Source organism: Mustela nivalis, assembly GCF_964662115.1.
Source record: "Mustela nivalis genome assembly, chromosome: 4".
NCBI lineage: Eukaryota > Metazoa > Chordata > Mammalia > Carnivora > Mustelidae > Mustela > Mustela nivalis.
Window position 1 is genome coordinate 22,592,500 of NC_139023.1, and position 27,561 is coordinate 22,620,060.

Here is a 27,561-nt window from a genome sequence, read left to right on the forward strand (position 1 = left end):
CTAAGTGACACAGCAGCATAGAGGAGGTAGGTAGAAAGTTCATTTGATGAGAGGAGAAAATAGAAAGGGAGAAAAGTAAAATATACCTAGAAATAAGAGGAGAGCATGTTACAGTTATAAATGTGTTGTTACAAAATCAATTAGGAAGTGTTTCACATGGACCCACTTACCGTTTTTGGAGGAACATAGTTTGGATTTGTGGCTTTGGCTATAGAGAGTTGTAATATCCGGGCAGAAGGATAAGAGATTTGAAGAGAATCTCTTGTTAAGTAATCACTGTAGGGCCTATATGCAAATGGAACATGAAATATTAAAATCATTGGAGGAAAAATAACTGCATTTTTTCATTGCTGTACTCAACCTCTGATCAATTATGTATAATTTTTCCTATTTCAGAAAACTTTTTCCCCATAATCATTACCATAATCTGCCATATTGGTATTTTGTGAAAAATTTTTTTTACTATGATCCACAGTAAGACATTATATTGTGATACAGTACATGTAAATCTGTGTGTGTGTGTGTGCGCGCACGCGTACCTGTATCTAAAACAAAATTATGAAACAATGCTTGCTCTGAGCAAGGTATTCAGATTTTTTAAATTTCATTTGATTTCATTAAAAAAAACTGGAATGAGTTTCATGATACCCTGATGGATTGAGACTTGCAATTTAAAAACACTTCACTTCCTACCAAAACCTTGTATTAAACTCTGAGATAAAAATTCCAGCTACCACCAAGGACCCCTCTGTGACAGCCAGTCTCCTCTGCAGTGCAGCTTGAGATGGTACTGGTCATAACTCCCAGCAACTTGGCCAATTTTCATAGGCTGTTCCCCACATATTCCTTTCCTGGTACAAAAATCTATCAACAAACCTACAAACCTAATTTGAAAAAAGTTTTTAATAAATAAATATATGATTGCACTCTAGGGGTAGTTTGTTAGTTTTTAAAACTGACACAAAATTAACATACCATAGAACTTACCTTTTTAAAGTGTACAACTCAGTGGTTTCTAGCATATTCACAGAGTTGTGTAAATACTGTCACTATCTAAATTCAGAATGTTTTCATCCCCCCAAAGAGAAACCCCATACTGATTAACAGTTCCTCTCCATTGTTTCATTCCCTAAACCTGTGTCCCCAGAGCCACCAATCTATTTTCTGTTTCTGTGGATCTGCCTATTCTGGAAATTTCAAATAAATGGAAACATACAAATATGTAGCCTTCTGTGTCTGGCTTCCTTCACTTAGCATGTTTTCAAGAGTCATATATAAGCACAGTATTCTTTTTATGGTGGAATAATAGTCCATCAAATGATTTATCACATTTTGTTTATCCATTCATCCATGGTGAACACTTGAGTTGTTTCCACTTTTTGGCAATTATGAAATGCTGCTATGAATATTCAGTACAAAATTTTGTGTGAGCATATACTTTTAATTCTCTTGGGTACATGCCTAGAAATAGAATGCTGGTCCTTCTATTTCTAGGCATGTAAGAATAGAGAGAATATTCTATTCTTACTCTATTCTTAACATTTTGAGGAGCTAGAAAGTGGTTTTCCAATTAAACTGCACATTTTGCATTCCAACCAGCAATATATGATGGTTTCAATTTCTCCACATCCACACCAATATGTAGTACTTTCTATTAATTATTATTATTATTATTATTATTGCCATTCTAAAAGGTTTGAAGTAGTAGCTTGTCACTTTAATATGTATTTTGAAAATAACTAATGATATTTGGCATCTTCATGTGTGGTTTCTGTTCATCGGTGTGTCTTCTTTGGAGAAATATCTATTCAAATCATTTGTCCATTTTCTAAATTATATTGACTTTTTTTGTACAGTTTTAAAAATTACATATATATACATTCTGAATATTAATTCCTTACCAGATATATGATTCTCAAATATTTTCTCCCAATTTGTACGTTGTCTTTTTACTTTCTTGATAGTGTCCTTTGAGACACAAAAGTTTTTACTTTTGAGGGAATCCAATTTGTTATTTTTTGTCACTTATTTCTGTTGTCATATCTAAGAAACCATTGCCTAGGTCGCAGAGATTGAGGTCTATGTTTTTTTCTAAGGGTTTTATAATTTTTTCTCTTATATTTATAGGTCTGTGATCCATTTTATTTTTTAAGATTTTTAACTTTTTAAATTTTATTATTATTATTTTTTAGGTAGGCTCCACGCCCAGCATGGACCTGAGATCAAGAGTCTGACACTTAACTGACTGAACCACCCAGGCACCCCCAAGATTTTTTTATTTTTCAGTAATCTCTACACCCAGTGTGGGACTCAAACTCACATCCCTGAGATAAAGAGTCACATGCTCCTCTGACTGAGCCACCGAGGTGCCCTTGTTATCCACTTTAAATTAATTTTGGTTTGGGGGCGCCTGGGTGGCTCAGTGGGTGGCTCAGTGGGTTAAAGCCTCTGCCTTCGGCTCAGGTCATGATCTCAGGGTCCTGGGATCAAGCCCTGAATTGGGCTCTCTGCTCAGCGGGGAGCCTGATTCTTCCTCTCTGCCTGCCTCTCTGCCTACTTGTGATCTCTGTCTGTCAAATAAATAAATAAATAAATAAAATCTTTTTGAAAAAATCAATTTTGGTGTGAAGTAGGGGTTTAACTTTATTTGGATGTACAGTTATCCCAGCACTAATTGTTTAAAAGACCATTCTTCCCCAATTAAATTGTCGTTTTTTGGCATTTTTGTCAAAAATAAATTGACCATAAATATAAGGGTTAACTTCTGGACTCTCAGTTCTATCCCATAGATTTACATGTCTACTGTTACGTCAGTAACAAGCTGTCTTGATAACTGTAACTCTTAAATAAGTTTTCAGGGGCACCGGGATGGCTCAGTTGATCAAGCGTCTGCCTTCAGCGTGGTCATGATCCCTGGGTCCTGGGATAGTGCCCCCCACACTGTGCTTCCCACTCGGCGGGGGTCTGCTTCTCCCTCTGCCCTTCCCCTCACCTGTGCCCGTGCTCTCTCTCTAATAAATAAATAAATCTTTAAAAATAAATAAATAAATAAGCAAGCTTTCAAATAAGCTTTAAAGACTGTTTTTTGTTATGCTAGGTCCTTTCCTTTTCTATATGAATTTTAGAATTGCCTTGTTAATTTCTACCAAAAATGGCAGCTGGAATATCAACAGGGATTGCACTGAATACATAGAGAGAGTTACCAGCATAACAAAATTAAGACTTCCAATTCATGAACAGGAAATTTCTTCACATTCATTTCAGTCTTTGATTCTTTTTTTTTTAAGATTTTATTTATTTATTTGACAGACGGAGATCACAAGTAGGCAGAGAAGCAGGCAGAGAGAGAGGAGGAAGCAGGCTCCCCGCTGAGTAGAGAGCCTGATGCAGGGCTCGATCCCAGGACCCTGAGATCATGACCTGAGCCAAAGGCAGAGGCTTTAACCCACTGAGCCACCCAGGCGCCCCATGTCTTTGATTCTTTTAACAATGTTTATAATCTTCAGTGTACATGCCTTGAAACTTCTTCTAAGTATTTTGTTTTTTATTATTTTTAATTTTAGTAAAACATATATAATATAAAATTTATCATCTTAGCCATTCTTTCTCTTAACATTTATTTATTTATTTGAGAGAAAGAGAGCACAAGTAGGAGGGGGCAGAGGGAGAGACTCTTCAGGCTCCCCACTGAGCATGGAGCCTAATGTGGGGCTCAATTTTATGACCCATGAGATCATGACCTGAGCCAAAATCAAGAGTTGGATGCTTAACGAACTCAGCCACCCAGGGGCCCCCAACTTACCCATTCTTAAGTGTTAAGTGCATTCACATTGTTGTACAACCCTTCTGCAGAACTCTTCATCTTGTGAAACTCCGTAGTAAACAATTAATTTCCCCTACCCTCTAGTCTCAGCCAGCCATCATCCTACTTTCTTTCTTTACAAATTTGACTACAGTTGCTACCACATATAAATGGAATTGTACAGTATTTGTCTTTTTGTGACTGGCTTATTTCATTTAGCTTAATGTCCTCATGGTCCATCCATGTTGGAGCATGTGTCAGAATTTCCTTCCTTTCTAGGGCTGAGTAATATGGCATTACATGTATTATAATGTTCTTTCTGGTGCTGCTACAAATAGAATTGTTTTCTTACCTTCATTTTCAGATTGCTCATTGCTAGTGGATATACTTTCTTTGTATATTGCTCTTAAATTCTGTGCCTTCCTAATTAGAAATAGTTTTACTTTTTCCTTTCCAACCTCAATGCATTTTACTTCCTTTCCTTGCTTAATTGCTCTAACTAGAGTCTCCAGTATGATGCTGAACAGAAATGGAGAGAGCTGACATCCTTGTCTTATTCCTGATCCTAGGGAGAAATCATTCAGTCTTTAACCATTCATTATTCTGTTAGCAGTGGGCTTTTTGTAGTTGTCCTTTATCAGGCTGAGGAAATTTCTTTCTTTTTTTTTTTTTTAAGATTTTATTTATTTATCAGAGGGAGAGAGAGTGAGCACAGGCAGACAGAATGGCAGGCAGAGGCAGAGGGAGAAGCAGGCTCCCTGCTGAGCAAGGAGCCTGATGTGGGACTCCATCCCAGGACGCTGGGATCTTGACCTGAGCCGAAGGCAGCTGCTTAACCAACTGAGCCACCCAGGCGTCCCAGGAAATTCCTTTCTGTACCTAGTTTGTTAAGAATATTTATTGTGACAGTCTTGTGTTGAAATTTGTCAAATGATTTTTCTGACTCTATTGAAGTGATCGCATGGTTTTGCTTTTCTTATTCTATTAGTGTGATGTATTATGTTGACTGTAGTCTGTTGATTCCAACATATTCTTGTATTCCTGGGATAAATTCAACTTGTTTATGAGGCTTTGTTAATTTTATTTCATTCTTTTCTCTTTCTGTTCCTCAGATAGCCTCAATTAACCTATCCTACAGTTTGCTCATTCCTTCTTCCAAATATTCAAGTCTGCTGTTGAGCTCCTCTAGTGAATCAGTTAAAATATATGACACAAAGTCCAAGTTCATATAATACATTTAATGGAGAGCCCTGTGTGTCTTCATTAAATGCTTGCTTTTTTTCCCCTTCACATAGTTCTAACAAGCTTAGTTATCTGTTTCTAATGCACAGAATTGGGGGGGAAAAGAGGCTAGTTAAAATTATGGAAGCAGCTAAGTGTCCGTTAGCATATGAATGGTTAAAGAAGATGTGGTATATATATACACAATGGAATATTATTCAGGCATAAAAAAAGAATGAAATCTTGCCACTTGCAACAACATGGATAGATCTAGAGTATAATGCTAAGTGAAATAAATCAGTCACAGAAAGACAAATACCATATGACTTCTTCCATATGTAGAATTTAAGAAACAAAGCAAATGATAAAGTAGAAAAAAGAGAGAGAGAGAAATAAAAAACCCAGACTCTTAACTCTTAATAGAGAACACACTGTGATTAACAGAGCAGAGATGGGTGAGCAGAGGAGTGAAAAAGGTGAAGGGATTAAAAGTACACTTATCTTGGTAAACACTAGTGATATATTGAAGTGCTGAATCACTATATTGTATACCTGAAACTTACATAACACTGTATGCTAACTAGACTGGAATTAAAGTTTTCATAAAGAGGCTAGAGCCCATTCCCCTGACCGCCCCCCAAAAAAGGACAGGAAAACCATAAGCAAATATCTAATAATCTAAAAGCATAGAAGTCAGAATATTTAGTCTAAAGAAAAACTGTGCTTCATACTTGAACAGCTCCTGGGAGGTTTTCCATATTGAAATATAAGAGTTTATGTTCATAATAAAGATTCAAGCCAATGAACGAATTCAAGCAAAGAAATCTCCTTAGGAAAGTAGGGAAACAACTTAGAAATACAGAAAGCTCTAGCATTCAAGAGGGTTTCACTTGTATGAAACAACAAACTCCAGTCTCTCAAAAAGTGGTGACATATTACTACTGGTTATTTATCCCAAAGATACAAATTGTGATCCAAAGGGGCACCAGGACCCCAATGTTTACAGCAGCACTTGTCCACAAAAGCCAAACTATGGAAGGAGCCCAGATGTCCATCGACAGATGAGTGGATAAAGAAGATGTGGTCTATGCATACAGTGGAATATTACTCAGCCATCAAAAAACTAATACCTTGCCATTTGCACTGACACAGATGGAACTGAGGGTATTATGCTAAGCAAAGTAAGTCAATCAGAGAAAGACAATTATCATAGGATCTCACTCATATGTGGAATTTAAGAAATAGAGCAGAGGAACATAGGGGAAGGGAGGGAAAAATAAAACAAGATGAAATCAGAGAGGGAGACAAACCATAAAAGACTCTTAACTACAGCAAGCAATTGAGGGCCGCTGGAGGGGAGGTGGGGGGGGGATGGGGTAACTGGGTGATGGATATTAAGGAGGGCATGTGATGTAATAAGCACTGGATATTATGTAACATTGATGAATCACTGACCTCTACCTCCAAAACCAATAATACATTATATATATGTTAATTAACTGAACTTATATTTTAAAAATAAATTAATTTTTAAAAGTTGTGACATTAACAAAGAATTTCTCTGGATTATATATACAGATATATAAGTGGATAAGTAAATATAGATCTATAACTATCAAATTATATGTATATTTTAACAAAATTAGCAGATTTTGTTGAATGAACTAATAAGAAAACAAAGAAATTTTGTTTGAGGAATTGGGGCTCTTTTGCTGGAGTCTATGATGGAAAAAGACCCAAGTTGTCCAGCTCGATCTCTCTATGAATGCAGGAATCTTTTCTAAAATCCATGTAAACTCATCATTCCAGCCTGTGCTTGAGTGAGCATTTTCAGGGGTTGGGGTGAAGGTGGCAGTTGACTTCTCCAGATAAACATTTCCATTACTGGAGAGCTGGTCAGAAAGATCTTCCTACACCTAGCTGACACCTGCTGCTCTGTAACTTCCTTGTTCTAGATCTAATTCTAGCATCAACACGAAGTAATTTTATTTTTCCTCCTTCCCTTGTTCAGACACTGACCCTTTCAATACCTGCACACAGCTACCACTGCTTTCCTTGGTCTGTTCTCTAAGCTAAACATGTCATTTCTCTTAACTATATTTCATGCAACATAGTTTCCAGAGGCCTCAGTATTTCACTCAGCTTCTGAATACTCTCAGATTTATTATCAGTTTCTTAAGGTAGTTTATCAGTTTCTTAAGGTAGAACATCCATAAGTGAACACACACACTTAATGCATCTTAACTAAAGTACTAGACAGTAGTGCTGTTCCATTAATGCAACTTAACATTTTTCCAACAACCATATCACAATCTTAGCTCCCATGTGGAAGTACTACCTAAGCTGTCTTTTAAAGACAAGGAGAAATTCAGCATTCAAAGCAAAAAAAAAAAAACATCTGAAAAGTCATAGAAACATAAGAGGAACATCAAGTTCTACAAATTGCAAAAATTTATGTTTCATTTGCCTGTTTCCTTTGAATTGGCTGACAATGCTAAGTTCAGAGTGAATTTGAGTTTCACCACAATTTGAGTCAAATGTGATTACTGGTGGGGCGCCTTGTGGCTCATTCAGTCAAGTGTCTTGACTTCTGATTTCAGCTCAGGTCTGAGGGTCGTGAGACCAAGCCCCAAGTCAGGCTCCATTCTGGGCAGGGAGTCTTCCTGAGGTTTTCTCCCTCCCTCTCTGCCTCTGTCCCAACCTGCTCATGCGTGCTGTCTCTCTCTCTCTCTAAACAAACAAAACCCGCAAATATAATTACTGGTGAGGATTCTCTGATTACTGACAAGTGCAGCGTACAGTTGAGTTTTTACCCTGATCCTCCGAACCACAAGTTGACTTCTAGTTTATGAAACTACATACGCTAAAATAAGAAAGATATTGTGAGGTTTAATGAAATTTAATTAGAATTTATGGAGATTATCAAGGTACTCTACCTATTTATTAGATATTCTTTCCTGAATCTGTTGGGCTGTGCCAGCTTCTGGATCCTTTTGGAGGGTCGGCTCAACAGGGCAGAAGAAGGGATCTCCCAAATTCCAGACTCTCTACCGCAGCTGTAGTAATATTGAGCCCTGGAAGTTACAGAAGAGAAAAGAACTGAGTGAAACAAGTATGAATTCCAGTAACAGTAATTTCTAATGCTGACCACCAACTCCAGGCCTAGGAGGAGGTATGACATTTTACCCCTTTATTGCTGAGCCATTTTCCACATGGAGAGAAATCAGAAATGGTTGCAGCCCTCAAGCTCCAGCTGGCTTCTAATATCCTATTCCAAAGTGGATTAATTTTCTGTAATAAACTGTGTTCTTTTAAATGACCAAAAAGGGGGTCTGGGTGGCTCAGTCAGTTAAGTGTCTGCCTTTGGCTGGAGTCATGATCCCAGGCTCCTCCAATCAAGTCCTACACTGGGCTACTGCTTAATGGGAGTCTGCCTCTCTTTCTGGGGCACCTGGGTGGCTCAGTGGGTTGGGCCTCTGCCTTTGGCTCAGGTCATGATCTCAGGGTGCTGGGATCAAGCCCCGCATTGGGCTTTCTGTTCGGCAGGGAGCCTGCTTCTCTCTCTCTCTCTCTCTCTCTGCCTGCCTCTCTGCCTACTTGTGATCTCTCTCTGTCTCAATAGAGTTTGCACAGATCTTAAAAGGAAAATTAAAGGCTATATGAACAACTTTATGCCAACACATTTTAAAACTTAGGTGAGGGGCGCCTGGGTGGTTCAGTTGGTTGAGCCTCTGCCTTCTGCTCAGGTCATGGTCTCAGGGTCCTGGGATCAAACCCCGCATCGGGTTCTCTGCTCAGTGGGGAGCCTGCTTCTTCCTCTCTCTCTCTGCCTATGATCCAAAATCTTCAAAAAATTTAAAATGTAGGTGAAATAGATAAAACTCTTTGAGAGACACATACTACCAATGCTCATTCAGAAAGATATAATCTGAAGGGCCTTTGTCTCAAGTTTCCTAAGCAATTCCATGGCCTTGCTGCCACAGCACCAGCTTTGTTTGACCAAGCAGCCTCCAGGCACCTTAAACTGACCTTAGCCCCCATCTCACAAGCACATGCCCTAGATATCAGTCCACCAAGTCATAAGTTAATGTACATTCCTGATATGACTTCACCAACAGCCCTGTGACCAAGTCTCCAACTCCCAATGCCTTTCTTTCTTTATGCATCCTTTAGATATGAGTCCCAAGAAGCTTACCAAAGCCCTGCTCTTTTGTTTGAATTGACCAGTCTGGCCTTGGCCTAGGAAGCCCAAAGCACTCCCGCTGCAGATCCTAACGAGGCAGGGGCCCCGGGTCCTGCATCTCTCTACAATCTGCTTTAACTTCACATGTGACTCCTCGAGGCATGCCACGTACTTCTAGGCTCTGTGAGGAACAAACTTCTCTATTTTCTCTATTTCAATTTCTGTTATGGTTTGTTCTTGAACTGTGACCCCATACCTCACTTAAAAAGCGTTATTTTAACATATTCATAATAGCTGTATATCTATTAAATAAATCAAATTTATAGTTAATGAACTAGAGGGTATTATGCTAAATGAAATAAGTCAGTCAGAAAGACAAATATCATATCATTTCACCCATATGTGGAATTTAAGAAACAAAACAGATGAACATAGGGGAAGGGAAGGAAAAATAAAATAAGAGGAAAACAGAGAGGGAGGCAAACTGTAAGAGACTCTTAACTCTAGGAAACAAACTGAGGGTTGCTGGAGGGGACGGGGTGGGGGGAACAGTTAACTGGGGGATGGGCATTAAGGAGGGCATGTGATGTGATGAGCATTGGGTGTTATATGTAACTGATGAATCACTAAGTTCTACCTCTGAAACTAACAATACAGTATACGTTAATTAAATTGAAGTGAAAACTTTTTAAAAAATCTTTCCACCAAAAAACTCCAGACCTAGATGACTTCATTGTGGATTCTATGAAATACATAAACAACAAATGCAAATTTTATATACTTTCCAATTGATTCTATGAGAACAGAATTACCAAAAACAAGTAAAGACACTACAAGAAACAAAGACATTACCACAAAGACACTACAAGAAAAATCCAGACTAACAACCCTTGCAGGCACAGATACAAAAATTTTAATCTTATTGGAACACAGGCATGCTAGTTTTCATAACATCTGTGACTGCTTCCTGCTACAATAGTGGAGTTGGGGTAGTTGCAACGGAGACTTTGTGGTCAACTTTACTATCTACCCACTTCCTGAAAAAGTTTGCTGACTTTTGACTAAAGTTGTAATCAAAAAGAGGTGAGAAATGGCTGCCTTGATTATCTTAGAAAACAAACTTCAGATAAATAAAGGTATCTACACCTTTTTCTATTACTTTTACCTCCCTCACTACTTGTGCTCATTCCCTCCCCCACCCCCACAGTCTTTCTTCAAAGAACCAACCAGCAGAAAGCCTAGTTATTCAACAAACATGCACTAAAAGCCAATTGGCAATGGGTATCGATTATTACCTTTACATCTAATGATTAACTAATGGTAATCAAGCCCGTAGCGGTATACAAAATCCACCAGAAGCTGCCTGGATAAATAGGTCATGCACAACAATGCTGTAGATGGTACATATCCCAGCCTAATATTGCCAATTTATTAAAAAATTCAAGGGGCACCTGGGTGCCTGGTTTGAGGAGCCAACTCTCAATTTTGGCTCCAGTCATGATCTCGGGCCATGGGATCAAGCCCCATGTGGGGCTCCATGCTCAGCAGGAGTCTACCGGAGATTCTTTCTTTCCCTCTCTCTTTACACCCCCACCACTTGCTCTCACTCTCTCTTTCTAATAAATAAATAAAATCTCTTTAAAAAATATTTTCATGCAGGGGCACCTGGGTGGCTCAGTGGGTTAAGCTCTGCCTTTGGCTCAGGTCATGATCTCAGGGTCCTGGGATGGAGCCCCGCATCGTGCTATCTGCTCAGCGGGGAGCCTGCTTCCTCCTCCCTCTGTCTCTGCCTGCCTCTCTGCCTGCTTGTGATCTCTCTCTGTCGAATAAATTTTAAAAAAAAATCTAAAAAAAATTTTTTATGCATTAATTTTTTATTCTTAAAGATTTTAAAAATTTATTTATGACAGAGAGAGAGAGCAAGAAAGGGAACACAAGCACCAGGGAGCTGGAGAGGGAAAAGCAGGCTCCCAGCTGAGCAGGGAGCCTGATATGGGGCTCGATCCCAGAACACTGGGATCATAACCTGAGAAGAAGGCAGACACTTAGCAACTGAGCCACCCAGGCGCCCCTACATAAATAAAATCTAAAAACAAAAACAAAAAACTCTCAAAATCTTGGTAAGCCAAAACATTATAAGATACAATACAAGTTAGCAATAGCTAAATATTAGTCTTGCTCTGGAAAAGGTTTACTGTAGCGTCAGATTAGGAAATGTATAGAATCTTTAATCCTCAATAATTTTTTACTACAGATTGGATTATTAACGGCTTTCAGATAAAGGGGCTAGGTTCTGTGTTCCTTTTCCCTAGGGACTCCTGATAAAGTAACCCGATAACACACAAACACTAACCTGTTAGGTACATATTGGTGGGAGACTTCTTTGGGATGGGCAAGCTCCTCCAGTCTCTTGGTCAGCTGAGTTTTCAAAGCAGTATGGGCGATAGGCCAAATAGGATCTTGATTCCCCCAAAACAGTTTTCTGTTTAAAAGCAGAAAAATCAAATGGTAAGGAATTCACTACTAATGAACATCTTATGATGTTCTCATCTTATGATGGCTTCCACACTGATTTTACTTCACTTCTAGAACTATCTCTATTACAGAATTTAACAATTCCCAGTCATTAGAAACAGGTCAACTACTTATACAGTTAAAATAAAAATAAAAGAAGATTGTTTTACCTACTGTCCTAAAACATGGTGACCAAAAACGAACCTATTTTCTGAAAGAGTTCTGTTTCTTCCATTATATAATTAACACTGTAATTTATAATCAGGTCAACATAAAAGAGGCATTCCATCTACCTAACACTGAGCTCCCGTGTGGGTGAAGCCCTATAGCAGGGGGTCAGAAAATCAAACAGGATCAGGGTAACATTAGTAGCTCCCATTTGTGAAATACTGTGGGCCAGGCAGTGGGCTCCGTACTGACATCAGATCTTAGGCATGTTTCCTGAGGAGAGAAAAGGAGAATCAGTGAGGGATTCACCTGAAAAGGCTTCATGGAGGAAAGTGAAAGGCACAGATTTCCAGAAATGAGGCATATTCCATGTTGGGGTAACTGAGAAATGGGAATCATCAAGTACGGGTCAAGGCATGTTTGGACAGAGGCATGTTGGGAAATAATTAAGTAACATTGTTACAATGGGTAGGGAAGGCAGAAGGTGTCAGAAGAAGGTACCTTGGTAACCTAACTGAATTAGGCATATAACTGAAATTGCCACTTAATTGAGCTTAACTATTTAAAAGGCCCTGTTTTTTCTAACTTTATCTATATTTTTGTATACAATGTTTATTTCTCTACTTTGCAAGCATCAGCCAGTCACCATTAGAAATATTAATGAATGGGGGCGCCTGGGTGGCTCAATGGGGTAAGGCCTCTGCTTTTGGCTCTGGTCATGGCCCCAGGGTCCTGGGATCAAGCCCCACATTGGGCTCTCTGCTCAGCAGGGAGCCTGCTTCCTCCTCTCTCTCTGCCTGCCTCTCTGCCTGCTTGTGATCTCTATCTGTCAAATAAATAAATAAAATCTTTAAAAAATTTTTTAAAAATTTAAAAAAAGAAAAAAAGAAATATGAATGAATGAATTAATATTCCCATCCCCTACATTCTGCTGATTTTGTTTCCTATATATGGCTTAAATCTGTCCATTTCTCCTTATCCCTGTTGCTACTTTCCTTGTCCAGATCTCATCATCCCCATCATTGCCAGAGTGATCATTCTAAACCCCAATCCAATCAAGTCACCCCCTTGTTAAAGAGTCTTTAACAAGGACTCCCAACTCCTTACCATGGCTTACAAGGTCCTCCACAATTTTGACAAAGAGCACCTGCTGCTCCAGCCTGTAAGTTCACCCGAAGGGAAGGAGCATGACTTAATCTTTTGGAGATTTCCCCCGGGACAGTTTAGGGCTGTACATGACACGTGTCCTGTCACAGTCTGATGAATGAAAGAATGGTGAAAACTGGGGACTCACCTGCTGGTGATGTAAAACAAAGGAGAGAGGAGACACTGACCACAGGGAGAAGAAGAGGCTACAGCAGAAGTCAGGGCCTCAGGTGGCAAGGGTCAGAGTGGGAGTGACTTTGGGGAAGATAGTAACTCTGTTTCCAAAAGAGAAGACTGGTGGAAAGAGGCAAGAGCACCATGGAATGGGAGAGGAAGATTTCAAAAGAAGACAAATCAAATACATCAGAAAGCATCAAATATAACTTAGACATCAAGAATGGAAACAGGGGAAAAAAAAAAAAAAAGACAATGGGACTTGGCCAGAAATAGAAAAAGTGAAAAGCTTCTTAAGGGTAAATACCAAACCTCTGGTGGAGAAAGGCTAAGGCAGTCAGGGATTAGGAAGCAGAGGTGACATATATACAGTTGACCCTTGAATAATGAGGGGTTAGGGGCACTCACCCCATGCAGTTGGAAATCTGCATAGAACTTCTGACTCCCCCTGAACGTAACTACTAATAACCTAATGTTGATCAGAAGCCTTACTCATAACATAAACAGTCAATGAACACGTATTTTGCTGTATTCTTACAATAAAATAACCTAGAGCAAAGAAAATGTTATTAAGAAAATCATAAGGAAGAGAAAATACTTTTAAGTACTGTACTGTATTTATCAAAAAACAAAATCTGGTATAAGTAGACCCATGCAGTTCAAACCTGTGTTGTTCAATGTTCAACCCTGTATATTGGTTTTGTATTCATTGTTTCAAATTCAAAGCAAAAGGTACTTTAGACACAGCAATTAAGTCAGTATAAAATATATGGTCCTGATGATGACTTCTAGGGACTGAACCTTTATAAGATCATTATCTGCTTGAAAATTTTGGCCATAGGGCACCTAGGTGGCTCAGTCGGTTAAGTGTCTCATGATCATAGGATAGAGCCCTGTGCTGGGCTCCACAGTCAGTGAGAAGTCTACTTGGGATTCTCTCTATCCCTCTCTCTCTACCCCTCCCTCTCATGCTCTCTTTCTCTCTAAAATAAATTAACAAATCTTAAAAAAAAAAAAAAGTGTCACTAAGTACTGATGTTTCCAAAATAGTATCTCCAAGAATTCTCATGTATTCTCCTGAAGTGTTTAATTTGTATTTCCAAATGCTTACTAATGTCTCAAAAGCATCCCATATGACAAAATGTACCTTCCTCCCAAATCTGTCCCCCTCTCATATTTCCTTTTGCAGTTATAGTAACATTTTCCACTTTATTTCTAAAAACAGAAACCTACAAATCATATTTGACTCCCCCTCTCCCTCCAGTCTCTTCAAGTGTCACTAAGTCCTATCCATCTCCATCTTGCCTCTAACTTTTCCTATAACCCTTAAAGCCACTCTCTTAAGACAAAACTTCATTATTTCTCTCCTGCATTATTGTAATAGCCCCAAATCAATCTTCTTGATTCTAATTCTCCACGCTATCAAAGGGACCACGCCTTTCTAAAACAGCCATTGTGATATAATATAGGTAAATGGGCTTTGTGTGCAATGAACATAGATTGAAATCCCAGTTTGGGTACCTGCATTCTAGGTTACTTAACTTTTTTGAGCTCAATTACCTAATAAAATCAAATTTTTTAATGGTTTCAAATAGGAGTAATTTGGAGAGGAGTGTTCTAAGATTACTGACAGTTCTAGCAATATTCCTTAACACATCTCTTATCAATGTTTATGTGTATGTAGCCATCCACGAAAAAGAGACAATTTAAAGGATATTATATTCTTTGGCCAAAATTAACAAGACAGTAAACAACATGTGTTGGAGAGGATATGGAGAAAGGGGAACCCTCTTACCCTATTGGTGGGAATGCAAGTTGGTGCAGCCCCTTTGGAAAATAGTGTGCAGGTTCCTTAAGAAATTAAAAATAGAGCTTCCCTATGACGCTGCCATTGCGCTACTGGGTATTAACCCCAAAGATACAGATGTAATGAAAAGAAGGGCCATATGTACCCCAATGTTTATAGCAGCAATGGTCACGGTCGCCAAACTGTGGAAAGAACCAAGATGCCCTTCAATGGACGAATGGGTAAAGAAGATGTGGTCCATATACACTATAGAGTATTATGCCTCCATCAGAAAGGATGAATACCAGCTTTTGTGTCAACATGGACGGGACTGGAAGAGATTATGCTAAGTGAAATAAGTCAAGCAGAGAGAGTCAATTATATGGTTTCGCTTATTTGCGGAGCATAAGGAATAACACAGAGGACATGGGGAGATGGAGAGAAGTGAGTTGGGGAAATTGGAGGGGGAGATGAACCATGAGAGACCGTGGACTCTGAAAAACAAACTGAGGGTTTTGGGGGGTGGCGATTGCATGAGCCTGGTGGTGGGTATTACAGAGGGCATGTATTGCATGGAGCACTGGGTGTGGTGCATAAACAATGAATTCTAGAACACTGAAAAAAAATTTTAAAATATAAAAATTTGATAAAAAATATTATGTTCTTAATTTTAAAAACAAGCACTTTGAAAATTAAACTTACAAGTTATAGTAAAGTTTCAGGATTAATATTCAAATTCTATTGACTTCATATACACCAGCAATGAACAATGGGAATTTGAAACTAAAAGCAGAAGACTACTTACATTAGCACCAAAAAAATATAAATACATACATGTAAATCTAACAACATAAGTATAAGATCTCTATAAAGAAAACTACAAAACTCTGATGAGAGAAATCAAAGTAGAACTAAATAAATGGAGAGAGAGTCCATGTTCATGGATACAAAAAGAGTCAATATTGTCAAAATGTAAGTTCTTTCCAACTTGACCTACAGATCCAGTGCAATCCCAATCATTGTGGGATAGTGAATATCCACAAGTCACATCGTGGATATTCTTTCACAAACTGGTTCTAAAATTTGTGTGGAGAGGCAAAGGATCCAGAATAGACAATGCAATATTGAAAAAGAAGAACAAAATCAGAGGACTGCCAGTACCTGACTTCAAAACTTACTATAACCCTACAGTAATTAGACAGCGGTATTGGTGAAAGAATAGACAAAGAGATCAAGGGAAAAATACAGATCTAGAATCTAGAAACATCTTTCTCAAAAATTAACTTGAAATGTATCAAAGCTCTTAGTGTACAACCCCAAACTATAAAACTTCTAGAAGGTAATGTAAGAGAAAATCTAGGTGACTTAACTTTAGCAACTCATTTTTAAATATGACCAAAGCATGATCCATGAAAGAGAAAAATGGATAAGTTGAACTTCATTCAAATTAAAAAACTTCTGCTCTGCAAAAGACACTGCTAAGAGAATGAAAAGATGAGCCATAGACTAGGAGAAAATACTTGAAAGACACATATCTGGTATCTGACAATCTTACAATACCAATGCCACAGATGGGGTAGTTTATAAACAGAAATCTATTTCCCACAATTCTGGGAGTTGGGAAGTCCAAGATCAAAGCGTCAGCAGATTTGGTACCTGGTGAGGACCTGTTCTCTGGTTCAAAGTCAGGCATCTTATTGCTGTATTCCCACATTGCTGAAGGAGCAAGGGAGTTCTTGAGGTCTCCTTCATAAGGACATTAATCCCATTCATGGGTGCTCCATCCTTATGATTTAAATCACCTCCCAAAGGCCTTACCTTCTAATACTATCATGTTGGGGGTTAGGTTTTCAATTTATGAATTTTAGGGGAACATAAACATTTAGTCTATAGAATCTGATAAAAGATTGGTATTCAAAATAGACATAGAACACTTACATTTCAACATTAAGAAAAACACCCAATTAAAAAGTGCAAAAGAGCTGAATACATATGAAATATGCTCAGCATCAGGTCATCAAAGAATTACAAATTAAAATAATGAGAGAGATACAACTATACACCTTTAGACTGGCCAAAATACTAAACAACAAATGTTGGTGGGGATGCGGAACAACAGGAAGTATTTTATTCATTGATGGTGGGATTGGTAGATACTTCAGAAGATGTTTACAATTTCCTACAAAGCTAAAACATTCTTACCATATGATCCAGAAATTGCATTCCTCGGTGTTTACCCAAATGAGTTGAAAACTTTTATATACATGAAAACCTGCACATCAATGTTGATAGCATCTTTATTCATAATTGCCAAAAACTGGAAGCAAACAATATTTCCTTCAAGAGATGAATGGATAACCAAACTGTGGTACAATGAGATAATGGAATATTCATCACTGCTAAAAAGAAATGAGCTACCAAGCAATGAAATGACACAGAGGAGCCTTAAATATATATTTAAGTTAAACGAAAGAAGCCAATATGTAAAGGTTATATACTGTATCATTTTAACTACATGACAGCATCGAATAACTGTCAAAACTGTAGATAGAGTAAAAAGAGCAGTGGTTGCCAGGGTTTTAGAGAAGGGAGCACAGAGGGAAAGAGGCGAATAGGTAGAGCACAGGTGATTTTTAGGGCAAGGAAAGTATTTTACATAATACTGTAATGGTGAATACATGGCATGCATTTGTCAAAATCCATAGAACTGTACAACACAAAAAGTGAACCCTAATGTAAACTACAGACTTTAGTGAGTAATGTGTCAATATTTCTTCACCAACTGTAATAAATGTACCACACTAACACAAGATGTTAATAATGGGAAAAACAAGAGGAGTGGTAGTAATACAGAAACTCTCTCTGTACTTCTGGCCAGTTTTTCTCTACACCTAAAACTGCTTTAAAAATAAAGTGTATTATTTTAAAAAAACAATAGGAGATCAGGGGTAAAAAAGGAAAAAATTAAAGCTTTCCTCAAGAGACAAGAAAAGTGGGGATCCTGTGATCAAGGCTCGGAGGTCACCAGGTCCTACTGGCCGGAGAGCCAGAGAAGAGGTTTGCTCTAGGCAGAGGCTTAGAGACGGTATGTTAGAAGCAGCAAAGTTGAATCCAAAGAATGGACTCAAGAATTTCAAAGTGGTTTTCAAACCCGTCTGCTTATTAGAATCATCTGGGGTTTTTTATCACTCCCAAAAGCCAAGGCTGGACTCCAGACCAAGTAAATCAGATTTCTGGGGAATGGGCCCAGGTATCAGTGTTTTAATAGGTCCCCAGGTGATTCCACATTCAGACTAATTTGAGAACACCGACTTAGGGGTAGCCTTCCATGTGTTGACTTAACTGAAGGGACAATATTGGTTCAGTGGGTCCAGCTGACGACAGAGTAGATAAACCTGGGATGCAAGGTTAGTGGGCAAGTAAAAACAATACTTACCTATTTAATATAGGGAACACAGTCCTCCCAAACAAGTCTATGGGATGTTGTCTTACCTATCTGGGGTTCCCCATTGTTTTTTGGGCCTAGAAAGATCTTGGATTCTCTTCCTAGAAAATAAACTAACAAATACCAACTGATTAATTCAGAGAGAATGCTTTAAATATGATTATATCAGATAACTCCCACTCAAACAAATCCCATCTTGTGGAGGGGGGGGGGAGGAAACCCAGAGCCCTATTTGATGTGATCTGAAGAGTAATGAAAGTTCAAAGTATTCAAAAATATTGTGGACCCCAAAATCTCACTCCTGAAGTCATGATAAATATGCAATAAAACTAAGAGTTTATTGTCTCCAGAAGACCTCAGATAAAATGCACATTTCATGGGAAGAATTCTCAATTCCCAAACTAAGTTAATTTGTAAATGGCCTGACGGCACTGGATTCTGAGGAGATTGCATAGATAAGTTTCAGACAGAGTATATGGCTTTGGGAAAGCTATGAAATAGGCAAAATATGCTTTGAGTACCACTCAACCCCCTTTTCTTCCCTACTCTGCTCCTTTGAACCTTCCCTGTTTGTTCCAGGGGGGAAAAAAAAGAAATACACACACACACACACACACACACACACACACACACACACCTATATGTGTTCCTCCACATTTCCAAGCCTCCCTTCAGTTGCTTATTTTATTATCACATAATGTATTATTTGCTTCAGGGGTACAGCTCTGTGAATCATCAGTCTTACACAACTCACAGCACTCACCATAGCAAGTACCTTCCCCAACGTCCACAACAGTTGTTTAATTTTTTATTTTTATTATTTGTTTATTTGTTTGTTTTAGAGAAGGGGGAGGGGCAGATGGAAAGGGAGAGAGAAAATCTAAGCAGACTCCATGCGCAGTGTGGAGCCCTCCATGGGGCTTGGGCTCACGACCCTGGGATCATGACCTGAGCTGAAACCAAGAGTCAGAAGCTTAACCAACTGAGCCACCTAGGCAGCCCTCCCTTGTTTAGAGCCATGTGCATAGTTACATCCAACTTCAGCAGAAGTGTGGAGTATCAATTCCAGGGCAAGCTAAGAGCTTAGGAGCTAGTGTGCCTCCCCATCTCCCTCTTCCCCTGTTGCAGTGACTCTGGAAGCCATATATTCGAGATGGCATAGCTAATAGAAGAGCCCAGCCATCTGACACTGGACTGCGACATGAGGGAGAAATAAACTTTTACTGCATTAAGTCATTACTGCATTAAGAGCCTAGCATCTTGTTACCGCAGCATTGCTTGCTATTGTGTCTTGTAGAATTGCTGAATTCCCTGTTTGTATTCATGATCTAATAATTTTCCTTCCCTCTTCTTTCTGGCTTCATTACTATCCATGATTTTATCTCCTATATCACCTACTGATACAGGAGATACCAGTTTTTCCCATCCAGGTTAGGATTGCATCCAGTCGTTTCTGCATCTTAATGAAAGCATTTTTTTATTTCGGCCTGACAAGTTCTTAGGTCTTTTATCTCTGCAGACAGGGTCCGGTGTCTTCTATGCTTCTTGCAAACCCAGCTAGTATGCTTAAGCTGCTATCCTAAATTCTTGTGTAGGTATATTGCTTCTATCTGTTTGAGCAAATCTCTGGGGGAGAATTCCTCTGCCTTGTCATTTTGCCAAAATTTCTGTCTTTTGCATGTTGTGGAAGATGGCATCTGCCCATTCTCTCATCTGCAGGTAAGGGGAACTCATGGCTGCTCAGGAGACCCTCACAGAAGAGTGAATAATCTCCCCTCCTGTGTCCCAGGTTTCCGTCAGGTCCTTGTCCTCAACCTGTCTGGTCCCGGGCTGCTGGCATGTCCAGCGCCACAGTTCTGTGTTTTATCTCTGGCCTCTGGCAGGGATTCAAAACCCCCAATCTTAAAAGACCCAGAAAGTGCAGACCTGCTCCCCTCCCCCAGAGAATAACCGCACCATACGGGCACCATTCAGTCCCAGAAAAGCAGTTGCAGGGCCACACAGGTGCGTGAAGCATATGGTGAATGAAACGCAGTGAAGAGTTGTGACCAGGTATCTGCCCTCTGTGCACACCTCTGTGCACGCCTGTTCCCGGATGTGGAACAGCCACTCAGTGGCGCCCAGCGGATATTTTGTCCTTGCAGAGGCAATATGCCCTCTTCCAAATGTACTGTGGGAAGGAGAACATTCTCTCCCAGTGTAACTCAGAGGATCCCCGCACCATGATGCCTTGTGCAAACCCTACGAGCTGCTCTCTCTTCCCCTCTCCGAGAAAAGGGCTCCCTTCCCTCCGCAGCCCTGTGGCTTTTCTCTCCTCCAGTTCATGGCTCCGAACCAAGCAACTGCCACATTCTCTCTCTCTAATTGTGCGGACTGTTTTCTTAATCCATAGCTCCATTTCCTAGATGTTCAAAATGATATGTTGATCTGGCTGTGTTCAAGGGATGAGGCAAGCTCAGGGTGCCCCTCCTACTCCATCCTCTTACCTCTCCTCCCAAGATTTCATTCTTTTGATGGCTGAGCAATAGTCCATTATTCCACATCTTCTTTATCTACTCATCAGTCAATGGACATTTGGGTTCTCTCCATGACTTGGCTATTGTTAATAATGCTGCAGTAAACAACATCAGGCGGTGTGTATCCCTTTGAATCAGCATTTTTGCATCCTTTGGGTAAATACCAAGTAGGGCAATTGCTGGACCATAGGGTAGCTCTATCTTTAACTTTTTGAGGAACTTCCAAACTGTTCTCCAGAGTGGCTGCACAAGTTTGTATTCCCATCAACAGTGTAGAAGGGATTCCCTTTTCCCTGCATCCTTGCCAACATATGTTTTCTGTGTTGTTGATTTTAATCATTCTGACAGGTGTGAAGTGATATCTCATTGTAGTTTTTTTTTTAAGATTTCATTTATTTATTTGACAAAGACAGTCAGAGAGGGAACACAAGCAGGGGATGGGGTTAGTGGGAGAGGGCAAAGGAGGCTCCCCATTGAGCAAGAAGCCCAATGCGGGGCTTGATCCCAAGACCCTGGGATCATGACCTGAGTGGAAGGCAGCTGTTTAACGACTGAGCCACCCAGAAGTCCCTCTCATTGTAGTTTTGATTTATATTTCCCCAATGATGAGTGATGTTAAGCATCCTTTCACGTATCTGTTAGCCATCTGGATGTTTTCATTGGCAAAATGTCGGTTTATGTTTTCTGTCCATTTTTTAACTAGGTTATTTGCTTTCAGAGTGTTGAATTTGATAAGTTCTTTTTTTTTAAGATTTTTATTTATTTATTTGACAGAGAGAGATCACAAGTAGGCAGAGAGGCAGGCAGAGAGAGAGAGAGGAGGAAGCAGGCTCCCTGCTGAGCAGTGCCCTATGCGGGACTCGATCCCAGGACCCTGAGATCATGACCTGAGCCGAAGGCAGTGGCTTAACCCACTGAGCCACCCAGGTGCCCTGATAAGTTCTTTATAAATTTTGGATACGAACCCTTCATCAGATATGTCATTTGCAAGTATATCCTCCCATTCCAAAGGTTGCCTTTTAGTTTTGTTGATTGTTTCCTTTGCTGCGCAGCTTTTTCTCTTGACGAAGTCGCAATAGTTCATTTTGCTTTTGTTTTCCTTGACTCAGAAGACATATTTATTTAGTAAGAAATTGCTAAAGCCAGTGTCAAGGATTTTGATGGTTTTCTGTCCCACAGTTAAGCCTTTAATCCATTTTGAATTTATTTCTGTGTATGGTGTTAAGGAAGTGGTCCAGTTTCATTCTTCTGCATGTGGCTGTCCAATTTTCCCAAAACTCTTTAGTGAAGAGACTTTTTTCCACTGGACATTCTTTCCTGTTTTGTTGAAGCTTAGTTGACCATATAATTGTGGTTCTCTATTCTGTTCTCTATTCTGTTCCATTGATCTATGCGTCTGCTTTTGTGCCAGCACCATACTGTCTTGATCATTATAGCTTTGCGATAGAGCTTGAAGTCTGGAATTGTGATGCCTCCACCTTGGTTTTTCTTTATCAAGACTGCGTTGGTGATCTGGAGGCTTTTGTGGTTCCACACAAATTTTAGGATTGTTTGTTCTAGCTCTGTGAAAAATGCTGGTAGTATTTTGATAGGGATTGCATTAAATGTATAGATTGCTTTGGGTAGTATAAACATTTTAACAATATTTGTTCTTCCAATCCTTGAGTATGAATTTTTTTTTCATTTCTTTGAGTCATCTTCAATTTCTTTCATAAGTGTTTCATAGTTTTTGGAGTACAGATCTTTCACCTGTTTGGTTACGTTTATTCCTAGGTATCTTACGGTTTTCAATGCAGTTGTAAATGGGATTGATTCCCTGGTTTCTCTTTCTGTTGTTTCATTATTGGTATATAGAAATGCAACAGATTTCTGTACATTGATTTTATATCGTATGACTTTGCTGAATTCATGTATTAATTCTAGCAATTTTTTGGTGGAGTCTTTTGGGTTTTCTCCATAGAGTATCAAATCATCTGCAAATAGTGAAAGTTTTATTTCTTCCTTGAGAAGGATTTGGATGCCTTCTCTTTTTGTTGTCTGCTCGTTGAGGCTAGGACTTCCAGTACCATGTTAAATAGCAGTGGTGAGAATGGACATCCATCCCTGTCTTGCTCCTGACTATAGAGGAAAAGCTCTGTTTTTCCCCATTGAGGAGATATTAGCTGTGGGCTTTCTGTATATGGCCTTTATGATGTTGAGGTATGTTCCCTCTATCCCTACTCTATTGAGGGTTTTTTATCAAGAATGGGTGCTGCATTTTGTCAAATGCTTTTTCTGCATCTACTGAGAGGATCATATGCTTCTTATTCCTTCTTTTATTAATATGGTGTATCACATTGATTGATTTGTGAATACTGAACCCCATATGGTTTTATATAGTCCTGCAGCCCAGGAAAAAACCCCTTGATCGTGGTGAATGATTCTTTTACTGTACTGTTAGATTTCATTTGCTACTGAAGAAAGTAAATCATCACATTTTTGTTGAGAATTTTTACATGTACATTCTTCAGGGATATTGGCCCTACTTCTTTTTCAGTGGGGTCTTTGTCTTAAAATAAGCACTGGCCATGGTGTCAGGTAGGATTCAGGCCTGACACAGTGTGGGTAGATCCTTATGTGAAAGACATGGTCTCCCTAACTAAATGGTGACTAATGCCTCAAGAAGATCCTTTTAGGGGCGCCTGGATGGCTCAGTAGGTTAAAGCCTCTGCCTTTGGCTCAGGTCATGATTCCAGGGTCCTGGGATCAAGCCCCACATCAGGCTCTCTGCTTACCAGGGAGTCTGCTTCCTCCTCTCTCTCTGCCTTCCTCTCTGTCTACTTGTGATCTCTGTCAAATAAATAAATAAAATCTTTAAAAAAGAAGCTCCTTTTAGAAGAGTGGGAAGAGGTAAGGCAGATTAAATCTTTAAATCAGATTATTTATTTTCATTTTCCTCTGTCTAATTCATTTGTGCTGCTTCAGCCTTTAAGTTATAAAACAACAGGAGGCCAGAATGGTCAGTCTCATCTATAAATGAAAATAACTATGTCCATCTCAAAGGGTTGCTTGCCTAGCAACTTCTAACCATGAAGTATTCAATAAATGTTAGTTACTTTTTCCTTTCCCTCCCACGACATCTAGTATGACATCTTGTCTATAGTCAACGCTCAGCAAATGCTAATTGATTTAAATTAAATTGGTACTTAGTGGCTTAAAATACAAACTTAGGGGCACCTGGGTGGCTCAGTCAGACAGCAAGTCAGTATCTGACTCTTGGTTTCAGCTCAGGTCATGATCTCATGGGTCAAGAGACAGAGCCCTGCATCAGGTTCCATGCTTTGGGAAATCTGCTTCAAGATTCTCTCCCTTTGCACCTCCCCACACACGTGCAAGCATTCGCAAAGGCACGCGCTCTCTCTAAAATAAATAAATCTTTAAAAAATAAAGAAAATATAAACTTGGTTTAAGTGCTTATAAGGGAAAATCATGGAACCGTCAGTAAACCTTTATCACTTGAATAGGTTTCTAGACAAAAGACAGGTTTAAAGTTAGTAAGAATGGTACCTCACCTCCATGCTCTTTTTTCCCTAATGTCCAATACTCTGGACTCCTCTAATTTTCCCCCTTTGCTATTGAAGTTAACCTATTTGCTTTTTGTCCCTCAGGACTCTGCTGCTTAATTCATGAGTTCCCAGTCCAAAGTTCTCAAATCCTTAAGGGACCTATGAGGATAATAATGGGGGTCCACAACCTTTAGAATAATTCAAAAGGTCAAGTGGCATCCTACACCATCCACAGTCAGGTTGTAGAGGCTACCCCAAATACCCAGTTTGTTTCTGAACTATATCATCTCCATGTTACTTCATGCTGATTGGAGGGTCTGATTATATGTATATCCGCCCTTAATTTAAAAAAAAAAATAATAAATGTGGCTTGTTTTGTAAACAACAACAACAAAATCTTTCAAAACACGAGATTGTGGTTGTTAAGTAGAGAAAAACAAAATATTTTTTGGTGATAAAACATTTGTGATCAGCTATGTAACTGATATAATGCAACCCCCAAGTCATTCCTGTTAATATCTAGAAACAAGGAAGATACTGTCAATTGGGGGGAAATAAAAATCTACATTCTTATTCAGCAGCAGAAGGGCTTCATCAAGTCAGCCGGGCATGAGCCAACTTTCCAGGGAGGAGGGCTAGGTGAAGGAAAAAGAAAGCCAGAGTTGCAAAGGAAACATCTTATGTACCTTAATCTTAGAATACAAGTGAGCTTCTGGCTTCTGTCATCACTTCCAAGCCAAGGTTTCTCTCACTACCTTTTTTCACTAGCTAAATAAAGTTTTTTTTTAATGTATTGTTTTATAGATCAATGACAGTTGCCTCATTTATTCCTATTGACATGTTAACGGAGTTGTGACTTCAACTGGAAATAATCTCATTAACATTTGCTAATTCCTAGTGGAGGTCTGCCTATCACCTATCCTCTTCTTTCACTTCTTGTGGGTTATGTCAGCACAAATCCACCCTGTCTCTTCATCTTAACACAGTTTCCCCCTTCTTTCATGCCATCATTACCTCACAATGTGTAGTCAGGGTTGTGGACGGAAACAAAAGAATGTGGTTGAAGGGTTTTCACTATTCAAAGTTCGGGGTTTTTTTGTTTTTTGGTTTTTTTTTAATGAGGATTACATTGCTGTCCCATGTCTTCATTGGTTATTAGTCTCCTATAATTTGCCAATAGCTCAGAAAGTTTTTGAAATCCTTACCTTGAGTGCAGAACAATAATATACCTTTATTAGCAGTAGTTATGGAAATGATTGCAGGTCAAAACTTTTGGGGTAATACAAACAAGTCTCTCAGTCAAATGCTCTTTTACATTTAACTATGTTGTTTATTTGGTTTTTTGTTTTGTTTTTGTTTTGTTTTGTTTTGTTTTAAGATTCTATTTATTTATGTGACAGACAGAGATCACAAGTAGGCAGAGAGGCAGGCAGAGAGAGAGGAGGAAGCAGGCTCCCCGCTGAGCAGAGAGCCCGATGTGGGGCTCGATCCCAGGACCCTGAGATCATGACCTGAGCTGAAGGCAGAGACTTTAACCCACTGAGCCACCCAGGTGCCCCTACATTTAACTATGTTTTTTATATTCAGAAAATATTTTCTTCCATAAAAATCAGGCACAGCATATTCCGTTAACAAGATTCTTTTTTTTTTTTTACAAGATTCTTTTTAGACGACAGGAATAAATAATAAAGATAGCATAGTTTTCTCATAGAATCAAGCCAAATTAACCACCCAAATAAAACACTTTCTTCACAGTCTTTTTTTTAAGTATAATACTTATCAGGTATAAACTATTTCACTGTCTAGTTAGGAGAGTTTGCTCACCCAGAATACATTTATTTGCAGTAGTGTGGTATTTTAAGTGGGTACTTGGTAATACTTGGTAAATGTTAGTTCTACCTGCTCTTCTAATTCAGCCACCAAACAACCTTGAGAAAGTGACATAATTTATCTGAATTTCATTTTCCCTCAGTAAAATCTAGCTGGTTATATCTGCCCTATGAACTGAGGATTCTTGTGAGAAAAATGAAAATTTTTTAACTGCAAAGTATTACATAAAGATAAGGTGGTATTATTTACTTCCTGAAAGCGCTGAGGAGGAAAAACAAACTAGAAAGCATAGCAAATAAACCCCCAAAACTCTAGGGGTGTCTGGGTGGCTCAGTAAGCTGATCATCAGATTTTTGGTTTTGGCTCAGGTCATGAGATCAAGACTCAAATAGGGCACTGAGCTCAGCAGGGAGTCTGCTGCTCCCTCTACCATTACCCACTCTTGCCCAAGCTTCCACTCTCTCGCTCTCAAATAAATAAATCTTTAAAAGAAAGAGAGAGAGAGCTCTCCTTATCTCAAGGAATGATTTAATCCATTTTTTCAAAGAACCGATACAAATGAAATTATTATTATTTACTTCTCATCTAGATGAGCCATTGATATTAATCTTTGGTATTTCTCTTTAATGATTCTACTCTGTTACTTCTTCTAACTCCATTCTTAGCCAAACAAAGAGTAAGCACCAGTTTTCAGGAGGCATCTGTTTTGTATACTATACTTACACGCTTTCTTTTTTCTATAGTGAGCACTTTCTCAAAATTTCATTAGCTACTGTACTTGAAATAGAGACAAGGGGAGATGGAGATACAATGACATGGAGCTTCACACAATCTGTGACATGAGATTGTCAATGCAGCATCCCAAGTCCCTTAAAGGTTTAGACCCAGCATGTGACATACACCTAGGATTTAGCAAACCAGTAAAACACTGAGTGAATCTGAGGAGAGCTCTCCTGCATCTCAATCTTCTTTCCCCATCTCACTTGTTAATCAGTTTATCTCTCATTTCCTTTTTACACAGGAACTGTCATGAAAAAATGGCCTAATGAAGAAGAAAAAGTAGAGGAACCCCTAAGATAGGCTTTTCCTTCAGATGCCCCAGATGGAGTATGCCCCATCAGCTAGCTAGTTGGGGAGACTACTACTATCCCTACAGTCTTACCGTTTTCTTGCAATGCCACAGACACCAGGTTCTACAAAAAGAAAAGTAAAAGCAAACATTAGATTTGAT

At 39.1% G+C, this 27,561-nt stretch overlaps 1 protein-coding gene across 5 annotated transcripts in view; it reads right to left on the reverse strand.

Annotated features, from left to right (window-relative positions):
- SPMAP2L (sperm microtubule associated protein 2 like) overlaps positions 1-27,561 on the reverse strand; it is a 64,932-nt gene that overhangs the window by 25,055 nt on the left and 12,316 nt on the right. For 4 of the 5 annotated variants that reach the window (XR_014311151.1, XM_082728622.1, XM_082728620.1 and 1 more), the window contains exons 2-6: positions 27,493-27,523; positions 18,487-18,552; positions 11,560-11,688; positions 7,960-8,097; positions 171-285 (exon numbers count right to left, since the gene is read on the reverse strand). Coding sequence is in view for 4 of the 5 variants with exons in the window: in XM_082728622.1 (XP_082584748.1) it covers positions 171-285; positions 7,960-8,097; positions 11,560-11,688; positions 18,487-18,552; positions 27,493-27,523 (479 nt within the window). In the remaining variant the exon portion in view is untranslated. The remainder of the gene's footprint in view (positions 1-170; positions 286-7,959; positions 8,098-11,559; positions 11,689-18,486; positions 18,553-27,492; positions 27,524-27,561) is intronic. The other variant, XM_082728623.1, reaches the window with a different exon arrangement.